This window comes from Zeugodacus cucurbitae, chromosome 3, assembly GCF_028554725.1.
Source record: "Zeugodacus cucurbitae isolate PBARC_wt_2022May chromosome 3, idZeuCucr1.2, whole genome shotgun sequence".
Lineage (NCBI taxonomy): Eukaryota > Metazoa > Arthropoda > Insecta > Diptera > Tephritidae > Zeugodacus > Zeugodacus cucurbitae.
The window spans coordinates 75,766,560-75,791,210 of record NC_071668.1 but is presented as its reverse complement, the minus strand read 5'-3'; the positions used below and the strand labels follow the sequence as shown (position 1 = coordinate 75,791,210).

At 34.9% G+C, this 24,651-nt stretch overlaps 8 protein-coding genes and 2 long non-coding RNA genes across 11 annotated transcripts; all 10 read left to right on the top strand.

Moving 5' to 3' along the window:
- The first annotated feature begins 1,207 nt into the window (after nt 1-1,207).
- On the top strand, nt 1,208-2,790 carry LOC105212070 (uncharacterized). The gene is made up of 2 exons (XM_011183832.3): nt 1,208-1,469; nt 1,531-2,790. Exons 1-2 carry the CDS (start codon nt 1,419-1,421, stop codon nt 1,789-1,791), a joined length of 312 nt encoding a protein of 103 aa, XP_011182134.2. The 5' UTR covers nt 1,208-1,418; the 3' UTR covers nt 1,792-2,790.
- A 1,573-nt stretch (nt 2,791-4,363) lies between these two features.
- On the top strand, nt 4,364-4,715 carry LOC105212069 (uncharacterized). Its single transcript, XR_851703.3, has 2 exons — nt 4,364-4,508; nt 4,560-4,715. It is a non-coding gene; the product is annotated as an uncharacterized LOC105212069 (long non-coding RNA).
- Nucleotides 4,716-5,557: 842 nt separating this feature from the next.
- Nucleotides 5,558-6,154, top strand: LOC105212068 (uncharacterized). The gene is made up of 2 exons (XR_851702.3): nt 5,558-5,938; nt 5,990-6,154. It is a non-coding gene; the product is annotated as an uncharacterized LOC105212068 (long non-coding RNA).
- A 1,096-nt stretch (nt 6,155-7,250) lies between these two features.
- LOC105212067 (uncharacterized) lies at nt 7,251-8,035 on the top strand. Of its 2 annotated transcripts, XM_054227045.1 has the most exons (3): nt 7,251-7,410; nt 7,462-7,621; nt 7,709-8,035. In XM_054227045.1, the coding sequence occupies exons 1-3, from the start codon at nt 7,360-7,362 to the stop codon at nt 7,864-7,866; spliced, it is 369 nt and encodes a 122-aa protein (XP_054083020.1). In that variant the 5' UTR covers nt 7,251-7,359; the 3' UTR covers nt 7,867-8,035. The 2 variants fall into 2 exon arrangements, with proteins under 2 accessions (XP_054083020.1, XP_011182131.1); XM_011183829.3 differs by having other exon boundaries at nt 7,462-8,035.
- A 1,041-nt stretch (nt 8,036-9,076) lies between these two features.
- On the top strand, nt 9,077-9,751 carry LOC105212066 (uncharacterized). The gene is made up of 2 exons (XM_011183828.3): nt 9,077-9,230; nt 9,292-9,751. Exons 1-2 carry the CDS (start codon nt 9,177-9,179, stop codon nt 9,715-9,717), a joined length of 480 nt encoding a protein of 159 aa, XP_011182130.2. The 5' UTR covers nt 9,077-9,176; the 3' UTR covers nt 9,718-9,751.
- Nucleotides 9,752-11,719: 1,968 nt separating this feature from the next.
- On the top strand, nt 11,720-13,221 carry LOC105212065 (uncharacterized). The gene is made up of 2 exons (XM_011183827.3): nt 11,720-11,877; nt 11,944-13,221. Exons 1-2 carry the CDS (start codon nt 11,824-11,826, stop codon nt 13,081-13,083), a joined length of 1,194 nt encoding a protein of 397 aa, XP_011182129.2. The 5' UTR covers nt 11,720-11,823; the 3' UTR covers nt 13,084-13,221.
- Nucleotides 13,222-14,442: 1,221 nt separating this feature from the next.
- On the top strand, nt 14,443-15,468 carry LOC105212064 (uncharacterized). The gene is made up of 2 exons (XM_011183825.3): nt 14,443-14,604; nt 14,673-15,468. The coding sequence occupies exons 1-2, from the start codon at nt 14,554-14,556 to the stop codon at nt 15,360-15,362; spliced, it is 741 nt and encodes a 246-aa protein (XP_011182127.2). The 5' UTR covers nt 14,443-14,553; the 3' UTR covers nt 15,363-15,468.
- A 269-nt stretch (nt 15,469-15,737) lies between these two features.
- Nucleotides 15,738-17,490, top strand: LOC105212099 (uncharacterized). Its single transcript, XM_029040051.2, has 2 exons — nt 15,738-16,131; nt 16,230-17,490. Exons 1-2 carry the CDS (start codon nt 16,078-16,080, stop codon nt 16,869-16,871), a joined length of 696 nt encoding a protein of 231 aa, XP_028895884.2. The 5' UTR covers nt 15,738-16,077; the 3' UTR covers nt 16,872-17,490.
- A 552-nt stretch (nt 17,491-18,042) lies between these two features.
- On the top strand, nt 18,043-18,885 carry LOC105212063 (uncharacterized). Its single transcript, XM_011183824.3, has 2 exons — nt 18,043-18,188; nt 18,264-18,885. Exon 2 carries the CDS (start codon nt 18,266-18,268, stop codon nt 18,866-18,868), a length of 603 nt encoding a protein of 200 aa, XP_011182126.2. The 5' UTR covers nt 18,043-18,188; nt 18,264-18,265; the 3' UTR covers nt 18,869-18,885.
- A 2,453-nt stretch (nt 18,886-21,338) lies between these two features.
- On the top strand, nt 21,339-22,390 carry LOC105212062 (uncharacterized). Its single transcript, XM_011183823.3, has 2 exons — nt 21,339-21,478; nt 21,536-22,390. Exons 1-2 carry the CDS (start codon nt 21,410-21,412, stop codon nt 22,310-22,312), a joined length of 846 nt encoding a protein of 281 aa, XP_011182125.2. The 5' UTR covers nt 21,339-21,409; the 3' UTR covers nt 22,313-22,390.
- Nucleotides 22,391-24,651: the final 2,261 nt, after the last annotated feature.

Sequence of the window (24,651 nt, the reverse complement as noted above, 5' to 3'; positions counted from 1 at the left end):
ATTTTTTTTAAATCTGTTTACAGTTCTTAGTTACCGAATTGTTAATATTGTGTAGCGACTTTATTTGAATATACCACCTAGGAGTATATGGAAAAATTTAAAAATTAGTAAGAACTCCATATTTATAAAACATAAATTGTATTATGCAACAATATAAAAATAGTAGAAGAACGTAAAACATTCATACTTTATGTTATAAACAAAGTTTCAGTTTTAATTTTTCATATTTTATTGTTTGTAAGAAGTAGTGAAGAGCAAATGTGATGCAGATATGGCTCGTTAATTGAGACATAATTTATTAGGCATTAATTTTTGCTTGTTTTGTTTATCGGTTTCATATAGATTGTGTTCAAATGATTTGCATCAGCATACTGGTCAAAAATGAATAACTAATCAATTGCGGTATTTCGAATAAAATGCTGTATCGACTGTTCAATTACCAATTTCAATTCACACATAGTTCATCTCGTTCGATTTCATACAATTATTTGTGGAAAATTAAATTCGCGATGCTATTTGTTCTAGTATGCCTCAAATTAATAACGGTATCTCTATGAAATATTAATTATAAAATGATAAATGTGAAAAATAAGAATAACCATAGCCCATATTACTCGAACTATAAATGCAAATACAGTAATAGCAACACACACGAGAAAAGTGAACGCCTAAGTAATGGCACGGCAGCTATTAATGATTTTGATTCTAGCCATACTGTCCACTATACAGGTTAGAAAACTTTATAGTAAATATATTATCAAAACGCAATTAATTTTCTTCTATTTAAAGTTAGTAGCCTCTCAAGGATATACAAGTGACGATCGTGACTCAAAAAAGCAACCTTTGTTTAGCCAAACTCAATTAAATATGAAATATGTGAACCAACCCAATATCACTATGAGTCGGAAGGATTTGGTGAAGTAGCAGAAAAATGATTTTTCCTCTGTCAAAATGTACGAATTGCCAATACACACAAATGTATTTCATCTATGAACATAAACGAATTAATATACAGGGTACTTGAGCGCTATATCAGCCTTACAGGTTTTGCTTCTTCAACAAAGATTTTATGAAGTATAGGTAATTAATTGGGAATAGTAGCAGTAAGACCAAGCATCTGACAGTGTATTTTTAGTTAATATTATATCTCTTCTCGTTTCTTCGTTTATGTGGTTTTTAATCAAAGGCTCGTAATGGGTCTTGGGAACATGAAAACAGATTTTTACCACACCACCCGTAAAACAGCACCACTAATTAATTCTCAATTTCTGGTTATGGCATATTAATTGATATTATTACCACTACCATGAAATGCTAGCATTAAATTTTAATTTAGATGAATTCTAAAATGCCGTTACATGTTATAAAATGTCAGTACTGCTTCATGTCGAACAAATGAATTACTAGACGACTAACTGATGGCGCAGATACATGCAATAAAATGGCTTGTAGCCCTGTTGGCTGTGCAGGTTAAGAGATAAATAAGGAGTAGTATTTAAAATAATTAAAATATTATATTTTCTAATGCAGTTTGTGACATCCGAACCACCAACTATAACCCAGACGGATAAAGGAGTTACCATAACTATGGAATATGTTAACCAAGCCGTTATAGAATTAAAAGCACCAGATCCAGACCCATCGCCAGGATCACAACCCAGCACACAGGCCCAAGTAAATAGCCAAAAAACAAGTGAAGAGCCTGGAGAACCACAACTTAATCTACCAAAACATCTTACGGACACTGAAACAGATCCAGATCCACTGCCGCCATCAGAACTTGAAACATAGCCCATACGGAAACAGATACAGACATATTGCCGAATTCAGAAATTCCATTACCAACACCTCTTTTCGTTTAGAAACAGCCCCAGACCTATCACCGCGAGCAAAGCACGAAGCAGTACCCAGTTCACAATCCCAAGGTATTGAAATCTGATCAAGAAGTAAAATCTAAATTATAGTCAACATTAGAAACATTGAAACGAATATACGAACCAGCGCAATTTTTGAACAAACATACATATATCGGCAACTGATGGGAGATAACGCCCATATCAGCATCTAATAACAAACCAAATCAAGAAATAGAGTTCTAGACATTAACATTTAAAAAATAGATGTTTCCAAACGACCAAAATTCTGATATTTGTATGTTTAAAGCCACATTGACTCTGGATGTCAAATAATATATAATATTACTAGCAGACCCGGCCACACGTTTTTGTGGCTAAGGTATATATTAAATTTAGTTGGTCCTATCTTGGCTTCGGCGACGATATTGATTACTCGAGATCGATTTATGTTACGCAGCATGATGACAACCCACACTACTTTTAATTGCAAAGTGAGTGGTGATAGCACAGGCAATTTTAAACAGTTTGGGATAATTGACTACGTCATCCTGGTTTGTAGCTGTGTCAACTCTCCTGGACCGAAATTCTAAATTGTCGCATTAAGATCATCGATATCTTTTTTTTACCACCAATATAGGTCATTCAATCAGTCATTTATCATTTATTCATCATCGAATTGTATGTTATCTTAATAAAATTACAACAATAAATTGCGAGAGTATAAAATATTCGGTTGGACCCGAACATAGCCTTTCCATATTTGTTACAAATTGTTTTTGGGCTATCGACACACCCTTATACAATTGAACAATAACAAAAATATTTTAACAAAGCAACAATGACAACCTTCAAAATATTATTTTTTTGTTTTCTCTTTTTATATTATTCTTGTCTACTCGAATAAAATTCTCTTATTATTATCTCCCTCGCAATGTTTCCATATTTACTCACTCTCTAATCTTTTCCTGGGCTTCCACGAATATTTCAAGATTAAAATTAGTCAAATCGGTTTTGCCGTTCTCGACTTTTTGCGAGACTAACGAACAGCAATTTTGTTTTATATTATATTTACTTACATATATATATATATATATTTGGCGTAGGAACCGCTTTAAGCGATTATAGCCGAATCCACCAGAGCGCGCCACTCATTCCTCCTTTTTGCTTTTTGGCGCCAACTGGAAACACCAAGTGAAGCCAGGTCACTTTGCACTTGGTCTTTCCACCGGAGTGAAGGTCGTCCTCTTCCGCGGCTTCCTCCAGCGGGTACTGCATCGAATACTTTCAGAGCTGGAGTGTTTTCTTCCATCCGTACAACATGACCTAGCCAGCGTAGCCGCTGTCTTTTTATTCGCTGAACTATGTCAATGTCGTCGTATAAATCGTACAGCTCATCGTTCCATCGTCTGCGGTATTCGCCGTTGCCAATGTTCTGAGGACCATAAATCTTGCGCAAAACCTATTTATTATACCTAACCTATTATTTACTTACATATGTAACTGTAAATTAGAAGTAAAACAAACTGTTAATTATTAATTCTGGAGACGATTAATTTGAATAATAACTATCCTATTATCTAAATTGGACCAAATTACATGTACATATATGCCAACTTTCATAAATATCAGTTGACTCGTTTTTGAGTTCATTCGGAACATACACACGGACACTGGATTTTTATATATGTATTAAGATAAAATATTTGAATTGATTGAAAATAGACAAAACGGATATGATGGATACCTAAACTATGGTTAAATACAGTGCCTTCTTATTTTATAAATACTATGTGCAAATTACTAACTTAAGAAGACTTACTTAATTTCTGAACTTTAGTGCTACTGTCCCTAGTCGATGGTTATCAGAGATCGTTCATTTCGTAACTATCACTAATTTATATATACAATTAGTAATAAGTTTAAAACAATGAAACATAAGATAGAGTCCTCCACGCTAGTTTGTCATTGACTACAGAGAAAAACCGTACCGTTTAGTGGTAGTATGCATTTAGAACACTGAGAGTTATGGAACAAAAGAAGGTTTGACACTCGACAAATAATATTTAGACGCAGATCAATATATGGTCTTATAAGCCACTAACTATTTTACTGAGATGAAATTGCTATTAAAGAAAGAAAGATTATTAAGGGTTAAGAAAAAATCTTGTAATTAGATTTGCAATTATATAACTTTACCCTCATCAGTACGGTTAACCTATAAATAAATTAAGAGCGCAATATTATTACAAGAGTTTTATTATACTTTATAAAAAATTCAGTTAAATTTTATGTCCATCGTGTTTGGTCTTGCTTTAGCCCTTAAACATTATTCGGAAGGTATACGTTGTGATTGTAAAGTTCAAAAATTGTCAGCCGTTTGCAATATGAACCTCAACAAAATATTATTAATATCATTAATTTACCGTGTTGAGAAAATTACATTTTAACTGTGAAATTAAATTAAGAAATTTGCCATAAACTCTTCTACGAGATATGTAATACGTAAAGCATATAAAATGCACAATAAGGGATCTGTTTCCCAGTATCAGTGCATCACAGCTTTACACAGTTACTAAAGAACCTGCAACAAAATATCGAATAATAATGCAGAAGCAAATGTTGGTTTTGCTTATAGCCGTGTTGGCTATTCAGGTAGACAACTTTATTATTTAAAAGTTCCGTTTAAAGCCCTTCTGTTTTCAGTTCGTAGCTGCGCAATTTCCTATTGGTAGGGGAGCCCCACCACCACCAGTAGGCCATTGGGGCTGAATTTGTTGAACAATTTGAAAGAAAATTTAAAGTGCAATGTAATTGTAATAATAAAATGCAAAATAAACGTTTAGAGTATTGCTAACTGAAGCGTTCGTCTCCTCTTTGAATTATGAAACGATATACGAGTTACCGCTCAGCGAAAGATTTAGAAAGCCTGGATCCAATTTTCCATAATTCTTTCATATGCGTCTCCTTCATCAAAATCCGCTATAAGTATTCCAAAGAAATTTCATATCTCAGATTCAGAAATTTCCTCAGGTACGACGAAGAATATATACACATATGAGGTTGAACATATTTGCTAAACCCTTAAAATCTCCGAATTTGGTTAGAACATAATATGACATGAAAATCATTTCCGCATAACCAACTGATCTCGATAACCCACCATTTGCCTTATATTACTTAGAAGAATCTATGGTTGCGAAATAAGTGCATTAATATTTGATAGTATATTAATGCACTTGTTTCACAACCATAGATTCTTCTCATCACACATGTATATATATTATATAAATTAGTTATACCTTTAATATTGAACAAAAGTCTTGTTATACTTTGAAACAAATTCAATTCCATGTAATGCATTTTATTTCATCTTGCTTTTAACCCTACATAGCGCTATCACAACTAGAACAACCATTTCTAGATCCAGAATTCCCCAATCTAGATGTAGACCCGATAGCTATGAGAGTATTTTACATGGAAACACCATTTGAACCATTTAGCGAACCCCCCAGTGAATATTAAAAACGAAGAAATGTAACAACTATGTAGTTTAAAATTTAATGCTGAAAAATATGTAAATGAAAATATTAAATAATTTAAAAGAAAATTTGGTGTCGACTGAAATGATATTTTGGGCAGGTGTCATGGACACACTCTTACGGTTACGGTATGCTGTAATCAGCGCTTCCGAAGTAGAGAATTGTAATAAGTGTGTAGACACAGGGCATAATGCACACATTATAAAGTTCTTAACGATTTGATTTGATTTAATTGCCTATTGATGAAACCACAGAAAACGTATTTAATGCCCCCTCAATTGTACATGGATCATTAGTGATCTACCGTGATGAAACATATTTAATTTTAACGGTTTTATATAAAAATACAAATTATTAATATTAAGGAAACTGCCATAAATTCTTCTACAATATGCGAAATATATAAAAAGCTCAATAAGGGACCTGTTTCGCAGTATCAGTGCATCACAGCTTTGCACAGTTACTAAAGAACCTGAAACAAAATATCGAATAATAATGCAGAAGCAAATGTTGGTTTTGCTTATAGCCGTGTTGGCTATTCAGGTAGATAACTTTATTATTTAAAAGTACCGTTTAAAGCCCTTCTCTTTCCAGCTGGTAGCTGCGCAACGTAGGTCTCGTTGGGGGTCACCACCAATAGAACCGAATTGGGGCTGAATTTGTTGAACAATTTGAAAGAGAACTTAAAGTGCAATGTAATTATAATAATAAAATGTAATTGTAATAATAAAATGCAAAATAAACGTTTTACGAAATATTGTCTGAAGCGTTGGTATCCTCTTTGAATTATGAAACGATATACGGGTTGCCTCTCGGCAAATGATATGTATATGAGGTTCAATGAAAGGTTTAGTAAGACTGGAAGTGCTTCTAAAAAAATTGGGATCCAATTTTCCATAATTCTTTTATACCTTAATCAAAATTCCTTCATCAAAATCCGCTATAAGTTTTCCAAAGAAGACGAAAGACGAAAAATATATATTTGAGATGTGAACATATTTTCAACACCCCTAATATCTCCGAATTTGGTTAGAACATAATATGACATGAAAGTCGTTTCCGCATAACCAACTGAACTCGATAACCTATTACCATTTGCCTTATATTATTGAAAAATTCTTGAAATCAGAAGTGCATTCATATACTATCAACGTCATCACTGCTGTATATACATATATTATATAAATTAGTTATAAGTGGTATATTGGACAAGAGTCTTGATATACTTCGAAACAAATTCGATTCCATGTAATGCATTTGCTTTCATCTTGTTTTTAACAATACTTAGGGCTACCACAACCTGGAACAATCAGAGTCCACCGATCTAGATGTAGATTCGATAGCTATGAGAGTATTTTATCCAGAAACATCATTGGAACCATTTGGCGAATCCAACAGTGGATATTAAAAACGTAGAAATGTAAAAAATATGAGGCTTAAAATTTAAAATTTAATGCTGAAAATATGTAAATGCAAAAAAAAAAAAACTTATTAAACAATTTAAAAGAAAATTTGTTTATAAAACAATGATATTTTGAGGAGATGTCATACTCTGGACAGATTCTTACGGTTACGGTATGTTGTAATCAGCGTTGCCGAAGTAGAGAATTGTAATAAGTGTGTCGACACAGGGAAAAATGCACACATTATACAGTTCTTAATGGTTTGATTTATGGCCTAATGATGAAACCACCATTTGCAAGCGAACTGCAAAACATTTGTCTAATATACGTATATAGTACCCCCTCAATTGTACATGGATCATTAGTGATCTAGCGTGATGAAACATATTTAATTTTAACGGTTTTATATAAAATTACAAATTATTACTATTAAGGAAACTGCCATAAACTCTTCTACTACACGCAAAATATATAAAAAGCTCGAAATGGGAATTGTTTCTCAGTATCAGTGCATCACAGTTTTACACAATTACTAAGGAATCAAAAACAAACGATTGATTAATGATGCAGAAGAACATTATAATTTTGCTTGTAGCCATGCTTGCTGTTCAGGTAGATAACATAGTTACCTAGAAGTTAAGTTTAAATCCATTCTCTTTCCAGTTAGTAGTTGCCGAATTTAATGCAAAAATGAAATATGTTAACCAACCCAACTTGGTATTTGGTAAAAATCCAAATAAAGAAGATAAATCAGAGGAAAATAAATCATCAAAATCATCAGATGCACAAGATGACTATTTCGAACCACCACCAGACTCACAAGGTATGGATATACCAACTACCTATTCACAAGAAGGCTTACCACCACCAAGAAAACCACTTCCTGACACATTTTATGATCCACAAACAGAAGTACAAGAGGATTATTTCGAACCACCGCCAGACTCACAAGGTATGGATATACCAACAACCTACTCACAAGAAGGCTTACCACCACCAAGAAAACCACTTCCGGACACATTTTTTGATCCACAATACGAAGCACCAATAACAACACCAGAACCATAATTTTCTAATCTAGATGTAGACCAGATAACCATGGGAGTATTTTGCACGAAAACACCATTTGAGCCAGTTGACGATACCCCCAGTGGTTATTAAAGGTTAAATTTAAAATTTAATGTAACTGAAAATAATGTAAATGCTAAATAAACATATTAAGAAATTTAAAATGAAATTCGGTGTTATCTGAATTGTTGTGCAGGGCAGACAACATACTCTGGAAAGGCTCATGAGGTTAGGGTACTTTGTAATCAGTAGTAGTAAAAACTCAAATTCGGTTATAATTTATGGCGCCGAAATAGAGAATTGAAATAAATGTGTCGACACAGGATAAATTAAGAACTTGCCACATTACTATAAAAACACAAGTTTTTAACGATTTGATTTGCATTTCCATTTGCAAGCGAGCTGCAAACATTGGTCTCAAAGTTTATCGATCAAAATTTGTATTCCTCAAAAATACAGCGCCCTCAATTGTACACGGAGAGAGAGTAATAATCAAAGCCATACATTATGCAATATAAAACATTCGAGAAAATTAAAACTATGAAATGAAATTAAGAATTTTACCATGAATTTCGCAAAATATATAAATATATAAAGCGCTCGGCAATAGTTGTAGCAGTTCAGTGCGATAATGCGAAAACACATAATAACATTGGTGGCAGTCTTGCTGTCTACACAGGTTAGATACAAGTTCTAATTTATACCTTTGAAATTTTAGAATACAGCTTCTTAACGCTACAATTTTCAGTTAATAGCCACGAAAGGACAGAACTTTGGCAAATCAGACTCAGAGCAAAAAAAATTACAAGTTGCTACAAAACCAAATGAAACTTCTCTAAAACCGCAAATAAAAAAAGAAAAACTTAACGAGGAACGAATAATTATGGACACAAATCGGGTGATACAGGCAAATGGTGTGCGCATTAAAATGCACAACATATTCAACCCACCAAAAGAACTAGAAAAGTTTCTAGAACCACGTAGTAAATAAAATATAACCTGAGTATACGGGACGATATTAAAAATGTGAAATTTATTCAAATAAAAGTATGGAAAAGAAAGATGTAGAATACATATAGTATCTATTTCTAACAGCAACAATAACTGTATATATTAAACGCTTGAAATTTTAATTTTAAGAATTCTTACCACTGAACCATACCAACCTTAGCAAATGGCATTTTTTCATGCTATATATTGCATTAGATTGATTTGATTTTAAAATGTATCACAGAGCTGAATTATTAAACGCAATAGTACGAGTGAATCTTATTCATTAGACGTTACAAGTGAAACGCGAAATACAGCTAATGTCTGGCCTAAGGCAAGTAAGGGGTTTGCTGGTAGTCTCGCTGGCTCTAGAGGTGCTGTAGCAAACAACAAAGTACATTTATATTGAGAATAACCACCCGCTTTGTTTTACAGCTGGCAAAGACAGATTTGTTAGCAGGAGCTGAGGTAACGCTAGAGAGTCTTCCGAATGTGGGTGTGGCAAAAATAAAGATACCAGTGCTAGAATCACCACATCCTACACAAGAATATTCTGAAACAACTCTACCATTACCAGTTGTAATTCAACTCCCACAAACGAAACACAACGCATCTCCACGCAGTACCACACCACAAGCACAACTAAACGACGCACCTGACGACGGAGTACAAATCATCCAACAGAAAGATGAAAAAACCGGTGCCGAAAATATTCATATAATCCATGCAACACAGACCGCACTTAGAAAACAATTGGAGCATAGCGATAAACCACCACAAGATTTCGTACCAGTTTTCAAAATGCACACAAACGAACAAAATGCAGATGGTACACATGAAGTAACTATTTATGTGTGGTAAAGTGAAAACTAAATACATTTCTTGTAAATGCTTATCCATACTATATTTGAATATAGCAGAAGTTGTTTGAGTTAGAAGTGCATATATTAATAATTCTAACATACTCCTTTCACATTGCTAAACACTCGATAGTCACCATGTCACCAGTCATACAGTGTTTTCTTTCCATATATCCAAGCAAAGCGCTGGCAAAAAAGACTTGTCCTTGCTGCTGAGAATCTCTAGTAGTACTATGAATGACGTAGCAACAGTCAATGTTGATAAATTGTATCAGGTTTTATTCAGCGGGTTTTTGGGAACATCAGAGTTCAATGATATGTTGAGAGCTTTGGCCCTTACTGTGATCTCTCTTGTCGTCTGATAACAGATTAAGTAAACAGATATCTATATAATGCATCTTCCTTAATGATCTCTTCTTATACTTACTCTTCCAATTCTTGCAATTTTTTTATACTCTCGCAACTAAGTTGCTAATCGGACCACTGCCACGCCCACAAAATGGCGAAAACCCATAAAGTGCCATAACTAAGCCATTAATAAAGCTATGGAAATAAAATTTGGTACAAAGGATCGCACTATGAAGGGGCATATTTGGATGTAATTTTTTGGCGGAAGTGGCACGCCCTCCAACTAGGTTTTTTGTACATATCTCGCAAAACAAGAAAGCTACTATCACTACCACTTCTTAATACAGACCAAAAATTAAAGAAATCGGATAATAATCACGCCCACCTCCCATACAAAGGTTAGGTTGAAAATTACTAAAAGTTCGTTAACTCATTAACACGTCAGAAACACTAAATTTTACAGAAGAAATACCAGAAAGAATCTGCACTCAGATTTTTTTACAAAATGGTAAATGGGCGTGGCATCTCCCACTTATGGGTCAAAAACCATATATCAGGAACTACTCGACAGATTTCAATAAAATTAGGTATGTAACATTTTCTTGACAACCTGATGACACGTGTGGAAAATGGATGAAATCGGTTCACAACTACGACAACTTCCCATATAACTCAATTTTGAATTCCATCCGATTCCTTCACTTTATAGATATACATTAGGAACCAATGAAGATAGCGAAATAAAAGTTTACACGAATACTGTATATGATCCGTGGCATCACTTGTGAATGAATTGTCGAAATCGGACTATAACTTTTCAAGGCCCCGGATATCGAATTGGAAGAACTCAGTGCCTTATGGTTATTTTTCACCGAAAATTTCGGTAAATCTCTCAGATATCTTAATTTAATACAGAGGAAATCTTTTCCTTCTAATAGTGTGTCTCTGTATCATAAATGGTTAAAAGCAGGTCATAACTTCCCCTAGCTCTCATATAGCTAGTTATAGGATTTTCAAAAATAGCTTATAAATCGGTTAATATGTGAAATATCTTAGCCAAATTAAATGAGCATATAATCTTAGATATAATGTATGTTGGTGATGAAAATGAGTTTAATCGGCTCAGAAATTACCTCAACCTATACAGCATATATGATGATTTTCGTTTTTCTATTGGACTTTATACCGAATATATGGGTCAAATTGTGTGTTAGCTTAATAAAAATTTAGTAATAAATTGCGAGAGCATAAAATGTTCGGCTGCAGTCGAACTTAGCCTTTCCTTACTTGTTATCATTTTATTTATTAAATGTTGGTTTTCATATGCGAATATCTATTAGTACTTCCTCGAATTGATAGTAAAATTTCTTTAAAAACAATTCCAAGTAACTCTTCCTGACAAGCGTTTCTTAATTAATTTTGCTTCTAATCACAGTGATAAATACTTTGAATTGTTTTAATTTATATCCTCCACATGAGAATATTTATAAGAATGACAAAATTTTAACTCAACTGTAAAATTGAATCTGTGGAATTCATGTGAAAGAAACCCCGGAAAATGCAACGCTTTCACAGAGCGTTAATTAACATGACTAGAGCATCTGAATAATTAATAACTGCAAGTACTATGCAGACCTACTAAATAAATGTGAATGATATAAAATGCTAGTTGAGCAACGCCACAAGCTCAGTGTCAAACCGTGGGTCCACAATTCACAGCATAAGTGAAAAATTGCACCGCAAATCAAAAAACTTGAAAATGTCGGCGTATAGACGATTATTTATTTCGATGATGGGCTTGCTGGCAATGCAGGTATGTAGATAAAAATGTTAATGATTTATTGTAAATGGTCAAAAAATAACTATTCACACCTTTTAGTTAGCGGCAACACACCCGCTCTTATCATTTAGCCCTTTGTTTGTTTCGGAAGAAGAGCAAGGATTTGTAAGGAACATTGATTATGTGGACCGTTTGCACTCTTCAGAGGAAATGCCGACTAAATCGGGTGACAGTATATGCGATAATTATATGATACACATGACACCAAAAATTATGCAAATCACTTACGAAACATTCGCTAAAGCTTTGGTACGCGACTCCAGAGAAGTCACTAAACAGAAGTTGAGAGAAGTGAAAGCGACGATTTCCGAAAAAGAAACGAGTGTCGATTATTTTTTCCTTATGATGAAAACTTTTCGTAAAGTCAATGTCACGTGGGAAGGCGAACTAATATACCTCGCACTTTGGGAAATGGTTGAGGAAGCCGAAAATTCTGAAAACGGCGTAAGGAAAACAACTTGGTTGGATCAGTTATTTGAACGCATCAGATGTACGGTGCTAACTACTGATTTACAGCGAGTTAAAAGTAATTTGGTGGACGAAATCTCTATCGAAAAAGAAATAAGCGAACACTTCGACTTGTTTAAGCAATTTTGGTTGGCCTACGCCAAAACAAAGAGAACACGTAGGGAGACTACCAATGCACCAATAGCGGAGAAGAAACGCGTAAATGAAGATTTTTCATGTATTATTGGTATAATTGAGTCGCCTTTAGTCACAGCCAACATAACATACAGCATATTTGGTGAGGTCCTCACACGTGATTCGAAAATAGTTGTTGAAAAGAAATTGGAGCAATCGCAGACCATGAATACGAGTGATGTAAACGATTTGTCTAAAATGCTGAGGAATATTGAGTGCGTTCAAATTCTTAATGCAACTCAGCAAGGACAAATAATGTACAAGAAACTGGAGATAATCAATCGAGAAAGGGATGAAGATTCACTCTGGCAAAATAATCTTATGTATCGTATTTTCTGTTATGCGCAGAACATGCACTCGGATGATTTCAGTAACTTTATTGAGACTATCTCAATGACAGACACAATTAAAGAGCACTTTGACGTATTCAAACAATTTTGGCTAAACTATCCAACTGTCTATAGTAATGATTCTAAATTGTACTGGCCTTTTGATGTTATATGGAGTTTCGTCAAAAATAGTAAAAATATGTGTTAGTGAATTATTGTTTAAAATGTTTAAAAATAGTGTAAAGTCAATATTGTTTTTATTTTGTAAAAAAATATGTTATACTTAGTGAATTTATGACGTTGCCATCTAATTTAAAATATATAAAATAAATAATTGTCGAATTAATTATCGAACACTTTATAATATACTAGCAGACCACTCCGGCTTCGCACGGGATTGCGATGCGAAGATAATGTCTTACAAGCGATTTCAGTTTCAGATTAATATTCTCCATCATGGAGTCTCTTTGATACCCTCACCTGGGAACTATTTCCAAAGTTCCCAGTTAAGACTCGAGCAATAAATATAGGCTATGTTACTCGGGGTGATCGTAGCTTTCCAAAGGTGAAAGAATTTTTGAAATCGGCACAGTAATTTTTGAGTTTATGCATTACAAACATACATACAAATCTTTCCTCTTTGTAATAGTAGTATAGAAGAAGTCGGCCTGTTAAGAACTTAGACCTCAAAAGAAAAACGAAAATCTTGGATTGCAATTTATTACTCAACATGATATCAATTTAGATCGATACACTTTTTTAAGTTCGGTGCCACATCTGGAGAATACTGTGCGGACATCTCAAAGCCTAATTCAATCATGGCTTGTACCATCGATTATTGTATGTATGATTGAAATTATACCAGAACAAGCTGATGTTCAACAACCCTTAAATCACTGAAATGATTTATAAGAAACTTTTTTATGACAGAGATGAAAAAAATTTAAAGAAGACCTTTAATATTCGCTCATTTCGCTTTCAAATGACTGATACCTTATCGGATTATTTTAGGTCTTAAACTTTTGGTTGATCAAAATGATGGAGATTGAATTACTATGTTATTAATTCTTTACACTTTAAATGTCAATTAATTGGAAGCGGTGTCGATAAAAATACAGGGCTTTTGCATTTTCTCTATGTGGGGCGGGTCGAACATGTGATTAATTAAATCGAGCTTCGACTCTATCAACTGCATCTAGTAGGCGCTGACTTTATAGATATCAACAAATTTCATTTTCTTATGTGATTTGATGGGAAAATCGTGGGTTATTTCTACGCGTTAGAAATCTTTTTTCCAGATATAAGCTTTCGAGCACGTTGGGCCTACATAGGTGTGCGTTATTCTTAGAAATATATTGTATTTACACTGAAGTGAGGTGTACAAATCTATGCCTTAAACGGTGTAAATATATACAAACTTACATTAATACTTGCTAGCAAGCTAGCTCATTGGAAACACGTAATCCAATATGCTTTTGTCAGTCTATACACTGCTTTAATGCTTTCCGAGTATTACGTACAAGTGTCCACATACTCGTTCATATATAAACAGAGATACTAATGAATCGGAGAGAATAAGTAAAAACAAAGTTTCAGCTTTAAATTGTATATAAATGAAGCGCTGATCGCTGCTTTATTCAAATGCATTAAGTTACTCTAACGATACGTGCAAAATAAAATGGCAAAATCACTTGGTTTAGTGTTTCTGTGCGTTTATTTATCGCTACAGGTGAGTTAAATCGAACTGCATACTTTAAAAATAAATATAAAATCTAAAGCCTCTTCAACTCCTTGCAGCTCGTTGCAGCCTTTCCCTATCAAAATTCTTTGAATAGCGTCGGGGAAGATGACTTGAAACTCAGTGGAATACAACACAGCAAAGCCATCAAATCAGTGGAGGATGACTTTCGTAAATCGCTACAGCCCGTTTTGGCCAGTACGCTCGACATACTAGAAGAACATTCCAATACACTCATATTGGAGTCGGCCAACTTTCTGGATGATCTACTAGTCGAACTAAACACACTACCCGAGGACAATGAATACGTGCAAGAGCTTATAACAGAACTGACAAGCCTACTGGATCGTATGGAGAAACTTAATTTACACGACGAATCAACACCGGCATTACACGAGAAAGCGGCCGTTTTACTGGATATCGCCAAGGTATATTCAAACTTTGACCGCATATCGAAGCTCACTGATGACAGTGGTGAGGAGGCGGTGCTGAAAGAAGTCTTCCAAAAATTAGGACCAAACAGCCTCAATGAGCGCATTAATAAATCTGTACAGAGGGCGGTGGATAAATTCACAGCAATATATGCGCCTTTCTGGAATTCGCTAAGCGATGTGCAAAAAGAGGAGCATGCGAACCTGGCCGACTGGTACGAACGCTTCCAAGATACTGCGTCGTCTCAGGCGCAAATGAGAAGTTTCATTGAATTTCTAAACATTATACGCGATATAGTGATGCCGAACGTGAATTAAGCGAAAATGTGAAATTAAAAAGAAAATATATTCGCATTCCCTTTTTTTTGTAGAATAAAGTGTACAAACAATTTTATTAAACCGAATAAATTTATTATTTATTTAATCTCTAACTAAAACTATTTTCGAAAATGCCAAACACTAGATTACACAGTATTTAGCTTTAGAATAACATTTAGTGGTGAAATACTACTAGCTGCGGTGTTGCAAAGCATAAATAATTTTCTCAGAAAATTTGTAGTAACAGTAATATTATAGTTACGAGAGAACCCATTCGACGACTATTCATGAACCCAAAGGGGTACTAATTGTAACAAATTTAATGCAAGCTTGAAATTTAGCTTCACTCGACTTTCTGCTCTCTCTCTGGAGCACAATAAACATCACTTACGCATACTTCAACAGTGAGTGTGAAATGAGAAAATCAGCAATTATAGATTACTCACACCAAGCTTGAGCTGATTAAATATTTTTCTCCCTAACCACCCACTGTGGTTAGTTAGGTTTCAATGTAAGTAGCTCTTTAATTGAGAAACTACACAACTAATTTGTATAGAAAATAAATTTGTTAATGAATACTTTACTAAGAACGACAATTGATTCAAACAATTTCTTTTGAAATGTGGAAAATTGCGAATGGTTACTAGCATATAAAAAGTGAGTGTGGAAATGATAATCTTCAGTAATTCTAAACTATCCAAGAAGAAAGCTGAAAATGGCAGGAGTTAAAAGTATACTTACAGCTATCAATTTCTTTCTGATTATAGAGGTACAAAATAAATTAATAATATAAATAATTAATAACAAATAATTTTTATGGCATGCACCGAATTCATAATTTGTTAATTTTAAATTTTAAATTTTCAGCTAATTGCTACATATCCACGCTCAAATTATATAGATGGGGCAAATCTAAACACCCTTTATGACATAAGGAATCATGAAGCAGTTAAATTAATAGCACCAGCTTTGAAAACCGAGCGCAGTTCATATGCTGAAATCACAGCAAATCATTTGGCATCCTCTTGGCGCTCCACAATTTATAATCCTAATAATTTAAGCGTTGAAAAAGATTTGCACAAAACAAATGGTTTACATGATATCTCCAACCCAATCGACCAAATATTAATTGCATACACCAAAGCTTTCATACGTGATTCACTTAAAGTTATACAAAATAAAGTAGAAAGTGCAACAGTCAGAGAAAGCACTGAGCTCCTCGACATCTTGATTAAAATTAAAAATCTCTCCGCTGCAGATGAAGCGTTGGTGACCAAAGCTTTATATCACACCATGGAGGTAATGAACGAAGTCAACGCCGATTTAACATTTTCAGAAAGTAATCTAAATTGGGCGGAGGCGTTATTGAAACACTTTGAAGAGCTGTTGGAACAAAAGCGCCGAGGTGCACATGTAAAGGATATTTATGAGAGTTTGTTTATGGTGGATGATATTGAGCAGAATTTTGATGCTGTGCGGTTGTTTTGGTCAAATTATGAATTACTTTAGGAATATTTTCAAAATTAAGTAGATATTAGTTATATCATAAACCTATAATAATTTATTTTTTTTTTTTTATAAAACATTTCAGTTTATTCAAATTTTTTTAAAGAACATAGCACAAAACATTAAAATGAACAACGTGTAATAAATTACATATATCTTATTTGAATGAAGCAGCTATGCTTATTTGGCTTGAAATAAATATACATATATGTAAATATAAAAATAATTATAAGCCACAACCCCTGGGCTTTCTTCGATTTTTCATTGGTACTTCGTTTTTATGTGGTGGGTCCCAAACCCTACGCACAACGGCAGAAGCGGGTTCGCCTTCTCACTTTTGCTCGCCTTCAAACGGATGTTTGTTAGCTACCCAGAGGATGCTTGGTCTAAAACCGGAAGTCGTGAGCTGCTTGAATCATGTGGAGAAGAATCGTTTCTGGCCACTCCCAAGTGAATGACAATCAAAAACTTTCCTCACTTACGTGAACTTCTACACATGATCCCATCCTCCTTTGGACTGAGTAGGCAATTGAAAAGTAAAGTCCTCTCTCGTATGAGACGAGAGACGTTTTCGAGAGGAAAATTTTGCGCAAGATTTATGGTCCTCAGAATATTGGCAACGGCGAATACCGCAAACGATGGAACGATGAGCTGTACGAGTTATACGACGACATTGACATAGTTCAGCGAATAAAAAGACAGCGAATGGACGAAAACACTCCAGCTCTGAAAATACCCGCCGGAGGAAGCCGAGGAAGTAAAAGGCCTCCGCTTCGTTGGAGGGACTAGGTGGTGAGCGACCTGGTTACACATGGAATCTCCAACTGGCGCGCTCTCATCGATTCGGCTATAACCAGCTAAACGGTTCAACGCCAATCACATACATACATAACCCCTTACAATTAAAACATAAAAAGTCGGATACTATCAAAACAAGCTAAATGATGTATTGCATCACCCGTTATAAGCAGATCTTTTAAAGTAGCGGTTCCGTACTACGATCAGAATGCAGCTTATTTTGAAATAAGTTCTCAATATCTCCCACATCGAATGAAGAAACCTGTTCAGAGCAAGCAATTGTTCTTATAGTACTACACACACTTCAAAAGCTCTCACTCAGTGCTGGAAAGCTAAATTTGCGATTTTTTTTAATTAAACATGTAATGCAAGCAGAGATGGGGGCTAAGACCTTTTGAAAATCTTATAAAGCTAATACTCGTATATAAACAAAGCATTAAGTGTAAAGCATATCACAAACAGTTTGCCGGTTCGTCGAAAACAGCTAACGGCTTTCACACTCGTGTAAAAAAACCGATAAAAGTACGTACTATACACATTTAATGTTTGTTGTAATATAATATATTTACTAAACCAAATCTATGATGTATTTTTAAGCAATGGAAAATGACTTCGTTATCATCACGGAAAGAACGGCCATAACATTGGACCAGCTGATGAATTTTACTATAACCCTTTACGAAGCACATTGTTATACACAGGTGCAACTATCACGCGATTTTATAACGAAGTTGCTCAAAGAGCTGAATGCAGTGCCAGAAAAAACCGAATATATTCAAAGACAAATCGTGCGCGCAACAAATATTTTGGAGACAATTGAGAAGAGCAATGCGAATGAGTCGAAAAGTTGGCTTGACGATGAACGACTCGCGCTTTTGAATGGAACTATACAATTGTTTGTCGACTTAAATGCATTGACGAAGAGTAATGATACCGCAAGCGAGACAGTTATCATGAAAAAGGTGGTGGATAATGCCGAATTGCAAGTGCTCTTCAATTATGTGGATGAGTTGGTAAAAACGACCGAGCGAAACTATAGCGCTGTTTTGCGTCAGTTCTTTCGTTTCCTAGGAGACGAAGAGCGCAAATCGTTTCCGATTATAACCAATTTGTACGATGAATATCAGACGGCATCATTGGAAGGAAAATTTAAGATTATATTGAAATTATATGAAATGTTCAGCCACTACAAAAATAAATAAAAATTTGGTACTTTTAATTAAGATTAGTATTGATATCACCTAAGTTCTATAGCATAAGTGAAATTACACATATTCTATAACATAACGGGTGATTTTTTTGAGGTTAGGATTTTCATGCATTAGTATTTGACAGATCACGTGGGATTTCAGACATGGTGTCAAAGAGAAAGATGCTCAGTATGCTTTGACATTTCATCATGAATAGACTTACTAACGAGCAACGCTTGCAAATCATTGAATTTTATTACCAAAATCAGTGTTCGGTTCGAAATGTGTTTCGCGCTTTACGTCCGATTTATGGTCTACATAATCGACCAAGTGAGCAAACAATTAATGCGATTGTGACCAAGTTTCGCACTCAGTTTACTTTATTGGACATTAAACCAACCACACGAATGCGTACAGTGCGTACAGAAGAGAATATTGCGTCTGTTTCTGAGAGTGTGGCTGAAGACCGTGAAATGTCGATTCGTCGCCGTTCGCAGCAATTGGGTTTGTGTTATTCGACCACATGGAAGATTTTACGCAAAGATCTTGGTGTAAAACCGTATAAAATACAGCTCGTGCAAGAACTGAAGCCGAACGATCTGCCACAACGTCGAATTTTCAGTGAATGGGCCCTAGAAAAGTTGGCAGAAAATCCGCTTTTTTATCGACAAATTTTGTTCAGCGATGAGGCTCATTTCTGGTTGAATGGCTACGTAAATAAGCAAAATTGCCGCATTTGGGGTGAAGAGCAACCAGAAGCCGTTCAAGAACTGCCCATGCATCCCGAAAAATGCACTGTTTGGTGTGGTTTGTACGCTGGTGGAATCATTGGACCGTATTTTTTCAAAGATGCTGTTGGACGCAACGTTACGGTGAATGGCGATCGCTATCGTTCGATGCTAACAAACTTTTTGTTGCCAAAAATGGAAGAACTGAACTTGGTTGACATGTGGTTTCAACAAGATGGCGCTACATGCCACACAGCTCGCGATTCTATGGCCATTTTGAGGGAAAACTTCGGAGAACAATTCATCTCAAGAAATGGACCCGTAAGTTGGCCACCAAGATCATGCGATTTAACGCCTTTAGACTATTTTTTGTGGGGCTACGTCAAGTCTAAAGTCTACATAAATAAGCCAGCAACTATTCCAGCTTTGGAAGACAACATTTCCGAAGAAATTCGGGCTATTCCGGCCGAAATGCTCGAAAAAGTTGCCCAAAATTGGACTTTCCGAATGGACCACCTAAGACGCAGCCGCGGTCAACATTTAAATGAAATTATCTTCAAAAAGTAAATGTCATGAACCAATCTAACGTTTCAAATAAAGAACCGATGAGATTTTGCAAATTTTATGCGTTTTTTTTTTTTTAAAGTTATCAAGCTCTTAAAAAATCACCCTTTATATGGGCTAACGAAGGATCAAATATAGGTAAGGTATAAGATAATGATTTCTCTGAATATATTAATGCCCTTAAATCAGCGATATCAACGTCTCGTGCTGGCGAGTGATAATGCTTGTGCTTTCAGTTGTGAAAGTTTGGAGCTTTTGCGCTTTCATTCATACGCGGCATATCTTCCGAGCTTTGGATATTCAGCAGGCGTTTATGCTAGCATGCCAATAACCACTAATTTATATGCAGATTATTATGCTTTATATCTGAGACAGACATGTAGTACATACTGTAGTATGCTTCAAAAACCATATGAGTATCACCGGTGTACCGAATTTTGTTTGAAAGCAAATGGGGTTCCGTACTACAATATGGTTCTAGAAACCATTGAAACTTTATGGAGTTGTGAAATGTACTAAACTATAGTCATATATACAGGCTACATTTAATGAATTTGTTTGGGTGACAAGTCAAGAATGCAGAGTCTTTTCAGTAAAATGTAATTTCGTATAATATTACAAAACTGTGCCATTTACATTATAGAAGACAGTGAAAAGTGGGCGTACAACGCTGATTAAAAATTTTGCTTCCTACTCTTCACGAAGGTGGTCTCCCCAATATTTTTCTGAGGATTAACATGAAATAAACACAAGCTTTCTGAGTACATATTATTAAATGAAACCATTAAACATGAAACAAAACCGGTTTCTAATTATTCTGTCTTAACATATGTAATCGTTAGCGTTAAATACGAGGGCGGTTTGAGCAGTCAGAGAGCTGACTATAATATAACTCTCGAGTCTACTGTGAATGCCGCCATGTCCCGGTGATTTCAATTCATTATAAATATCTATTATCCAAGCTAACTAGATTCTTGGTTGTGGGGGAAATGATCTGTTTCAGAAGTAATGGTGTTTTTTGAGATCTTGAGAGAACCTGCACTACAAAGGTATTTCGGCAAAAGACTATGTCTGTTATACAAACAAATCTTTAACTTTAAAATCAAAGATATATCGAATAACCTCGTACAAATCTGTAAAGTTGAATTGTGCATATAATTATTATTTCCTTTAATCGGAGAACAATTTATTTATAAGCAGTTGATAAACATGTAGCAGGCACATTTTGATTGAGAATCTTCCTACAGACACTAGCGACAACATGAACAGCACGAGTGCGAAATCTCTGCGAACACTCACATTGATTTCTGGTTTATTGTTGGCATTGCAGGTGAGAACACAAGAAAATCGCTTTTTTATCATTTCTAAAAAGCTTTCTTTACTTTAGCATGTCAACGCATTTCCTCACGGCATCAAAACTTCCGCCGAGGAGGAAGAAACAGCAGCAAGTGTTGTTGAATTTAAACCTAGTAATCTCGTAAATTCACTATCCAAAGTTACAAAAGCAACTGACATTGAAATAGCAAACACAACAGAAGTAGAAAATGAAGAGTCAAGTGAAACTGATTCCTCCGAAGAATTCTTTTATCTTCCAGAGGTGTATAATACACCAACTTATCGCTTACAAATCAGGTACTTTAGACTCACACAAGCCTACGTAAACAAACTCTTAACTGAAGGACGGGATTTTCTTGAGAACGTATTGAAAGCAATGAATGCCTTACCGCATAAGACTGCCGGCATTGAGGCGTATATAACACGTATATCTGATATATTGAAGCGCATCAAGAACCAAGATTTAACAAAGAATGATGCAAAGACTGAGAAGGATGATATTATCTATGATTTCACAGAGCTGTACGGCGATTTCGAGACGGTTTTAAACAACGACATGCCTAAAGATGAAGCCGACTTGCTGACAGAAGTCTTCGAAAAATATGATTTGGTTGGCTATAATGAACGATTGGATGTTTTTCTGAAAGATACGGCCAACAAAATAACGAAGGTGGCGAATAAATTCTTTAACAAACTAAATGAAGAGGAGAAACAAAAATATGCCGAATTAATCAAATGGTATGAGGATTTCAAACAGTCGAAAACCGATCTAGACAAATATAATGATGCTGTGAGTTTGATACAATATCTACTGACACATCGCTTTTGATAAATCGTTCTGAAAGTACTGTGAAATATTAAATTTAAAAATTAAATAAAATTGTTTAAAAGATAAACAAATATACAATGGAAATGCTTTTATTTGTGATTATTAAATAGCATGCGAGAAAAGCCTAGCGGTTTTGGTGTTCATTCTCATGCTTGTGTCTAGGGCCACATTAGTTCCACCATATGACACTAAGCATATTTCTGATATCAAAACATTCATTTCTTCAGAGGTTTTTCTGAAAGCTGCTTTATCTTGAAACAAGTATTTTATTTTGAGAATATTTTTCTTTGGAAATATATTATTCTTATAATTTTTGCCACTAATAAACAGATTTTTATATACGTAGCTCTTAAAGCTTCACAGAAAGAGAGAGAGAGTACAAGCAACTCTACATAGAAGAGTACTTCTATATTATAAATAAAGTTCTACTCAATTTACGGTAACAGTTTCATTCAGATTTGCAGAAGAGATTCTCAAAAACATTTGCGGTCTCGTACTACTATTCATTAGACTATTCATTATGCATCGCAATTAGGAGTATTAAATGGCATGTGAAATGCATTTCGCGCGAAAAATTCTATTTCACAAGCTTTCGCAAGTAAAGCTCAGAGTGACTAGCAAGCGAACAGTTACATATACCTCTTTTTGTGGGACACATGTTTAAGCCATATTTTTCGCATTCGTTGAAGCTGTTAACGAGTGCAAGTAAAATGAGTGCAGATAACTCAAATTCCAATAACTCAGACTCGGACGCTGTAAGCGACCCACCGCTAACCAGCCGTGACGTGCTCTACATTGAGGCCTGCAAGGAAATGTCCAATTATGCCAAGTGCTACTTGAGTGGTAATCTGCTGATTTTCCAACAAGCCTTAAACAAATTAAGTGGATTGCCGCAGAAAAGTGTTGCACTACAAACCAAAATGGTTGAAGTGCAAAGTGTTCTAGCGCAAATCGAAAGTTTTGACTTCAACGCTGAGCTTGTGCATGAAGATGAGCTCTACGCCATCGTCAGTGAAATCGGAAAAGTGGAAGATGACTATGTAGCAATGCGTGAGAAGCGGCAGTTTAAAGCAGACGTCGATTTATTACAACAAATCTTAGCGGAAGTGGGCTTTGAAGCCAAAGAAGAGCGACTAGCAGAGGCAAGACGCTTGTTGGTGCAGAATTTCGCAAAAGCTTTCGATAACTTCATGGCAACGATAAATGATGCGGAGCGTGCGACAGAATGGGAGCTGGTCGAATTTCATGAACGTTTCAGCGCTATAAGCGATTTTGAGGAGCAATATAAATGCTTCGACCAATTTTGGCCGATATTCTGGTGAATTCATTTTGTGTCAATGTTTTTATATGATATGTATATTCTTGATTCCAATAAAATATTTATATATAATTAAGTTACCGTTTTGATGTTTATTGTGTTGATTTGGAATTTTTTTTTAAAGATAAGTAAGGAACGTTTTCGAATAGAGAGATCCTGGACCTTCTTTTTGTAAAAATATCTCTGATTATGGAAGATATACAGTTGAACTTCCATAACTCTAACTGCTCTAACTCGAAGTTCTCCATAATTCGAACTATTGAATTGGCAATAGAAGTCAACATTCATACAAATTACCGCGGAAGTCTCTCTAACTCGAAGTTTTTTTGTGGATTATGGTGATTCGAGTTAGAGAAGTTCCACTGTATTTCCAAAATTTTAGTGGACTATGGTAGGATTTCTTTTTTAATGTGTGTTGAAGAACCTTTTATTGACCTTCAGTTGAGCGTTTTCTAAGTTAATGAGTTTCAAACAGCTTCGGTTGAACTTAAGAACGTAAGCTTGAGTTTTTTATTTTTTCTTCTTCTTCGTCGTATACTTAAATAAACCGATCTAAGTTAGATGTTGTGAGATAGCGTGTTCGTATTCAATCGTTCGAAGTATGAATCGACATTCATAGAGTAATTCTCACGAATGTTTTCTGTCCCTGGTGAGAGAGATTTGATGTCTGAAAATATGTTTTTTCAATGTCAAATCGCTGGATCAATCCTTGCATTGTGGGTGTGCGCACTATATTTCACCCAAAATATCGTATATGCAATATTCGGAAGATTCCGTCATCGAGTGCTTCCACTTGCTAAGACAACTGCACAAACAGTTGTCGTCAGGTCGTAAAAGATGTATTCCATAAAATCTGTATTTTTCACTTTTTTATCCTCAACAAGCTAATTGGAAGTAAGGTTTATATATTACTAATTTCTAGACTACGTATGTATTTAAGATTTACATTTTCCAAGTTATGTTTAACAGTATTTATTACTGATTCTTAGCAAAACATGCAATGGAATATATTAAAAGCGCT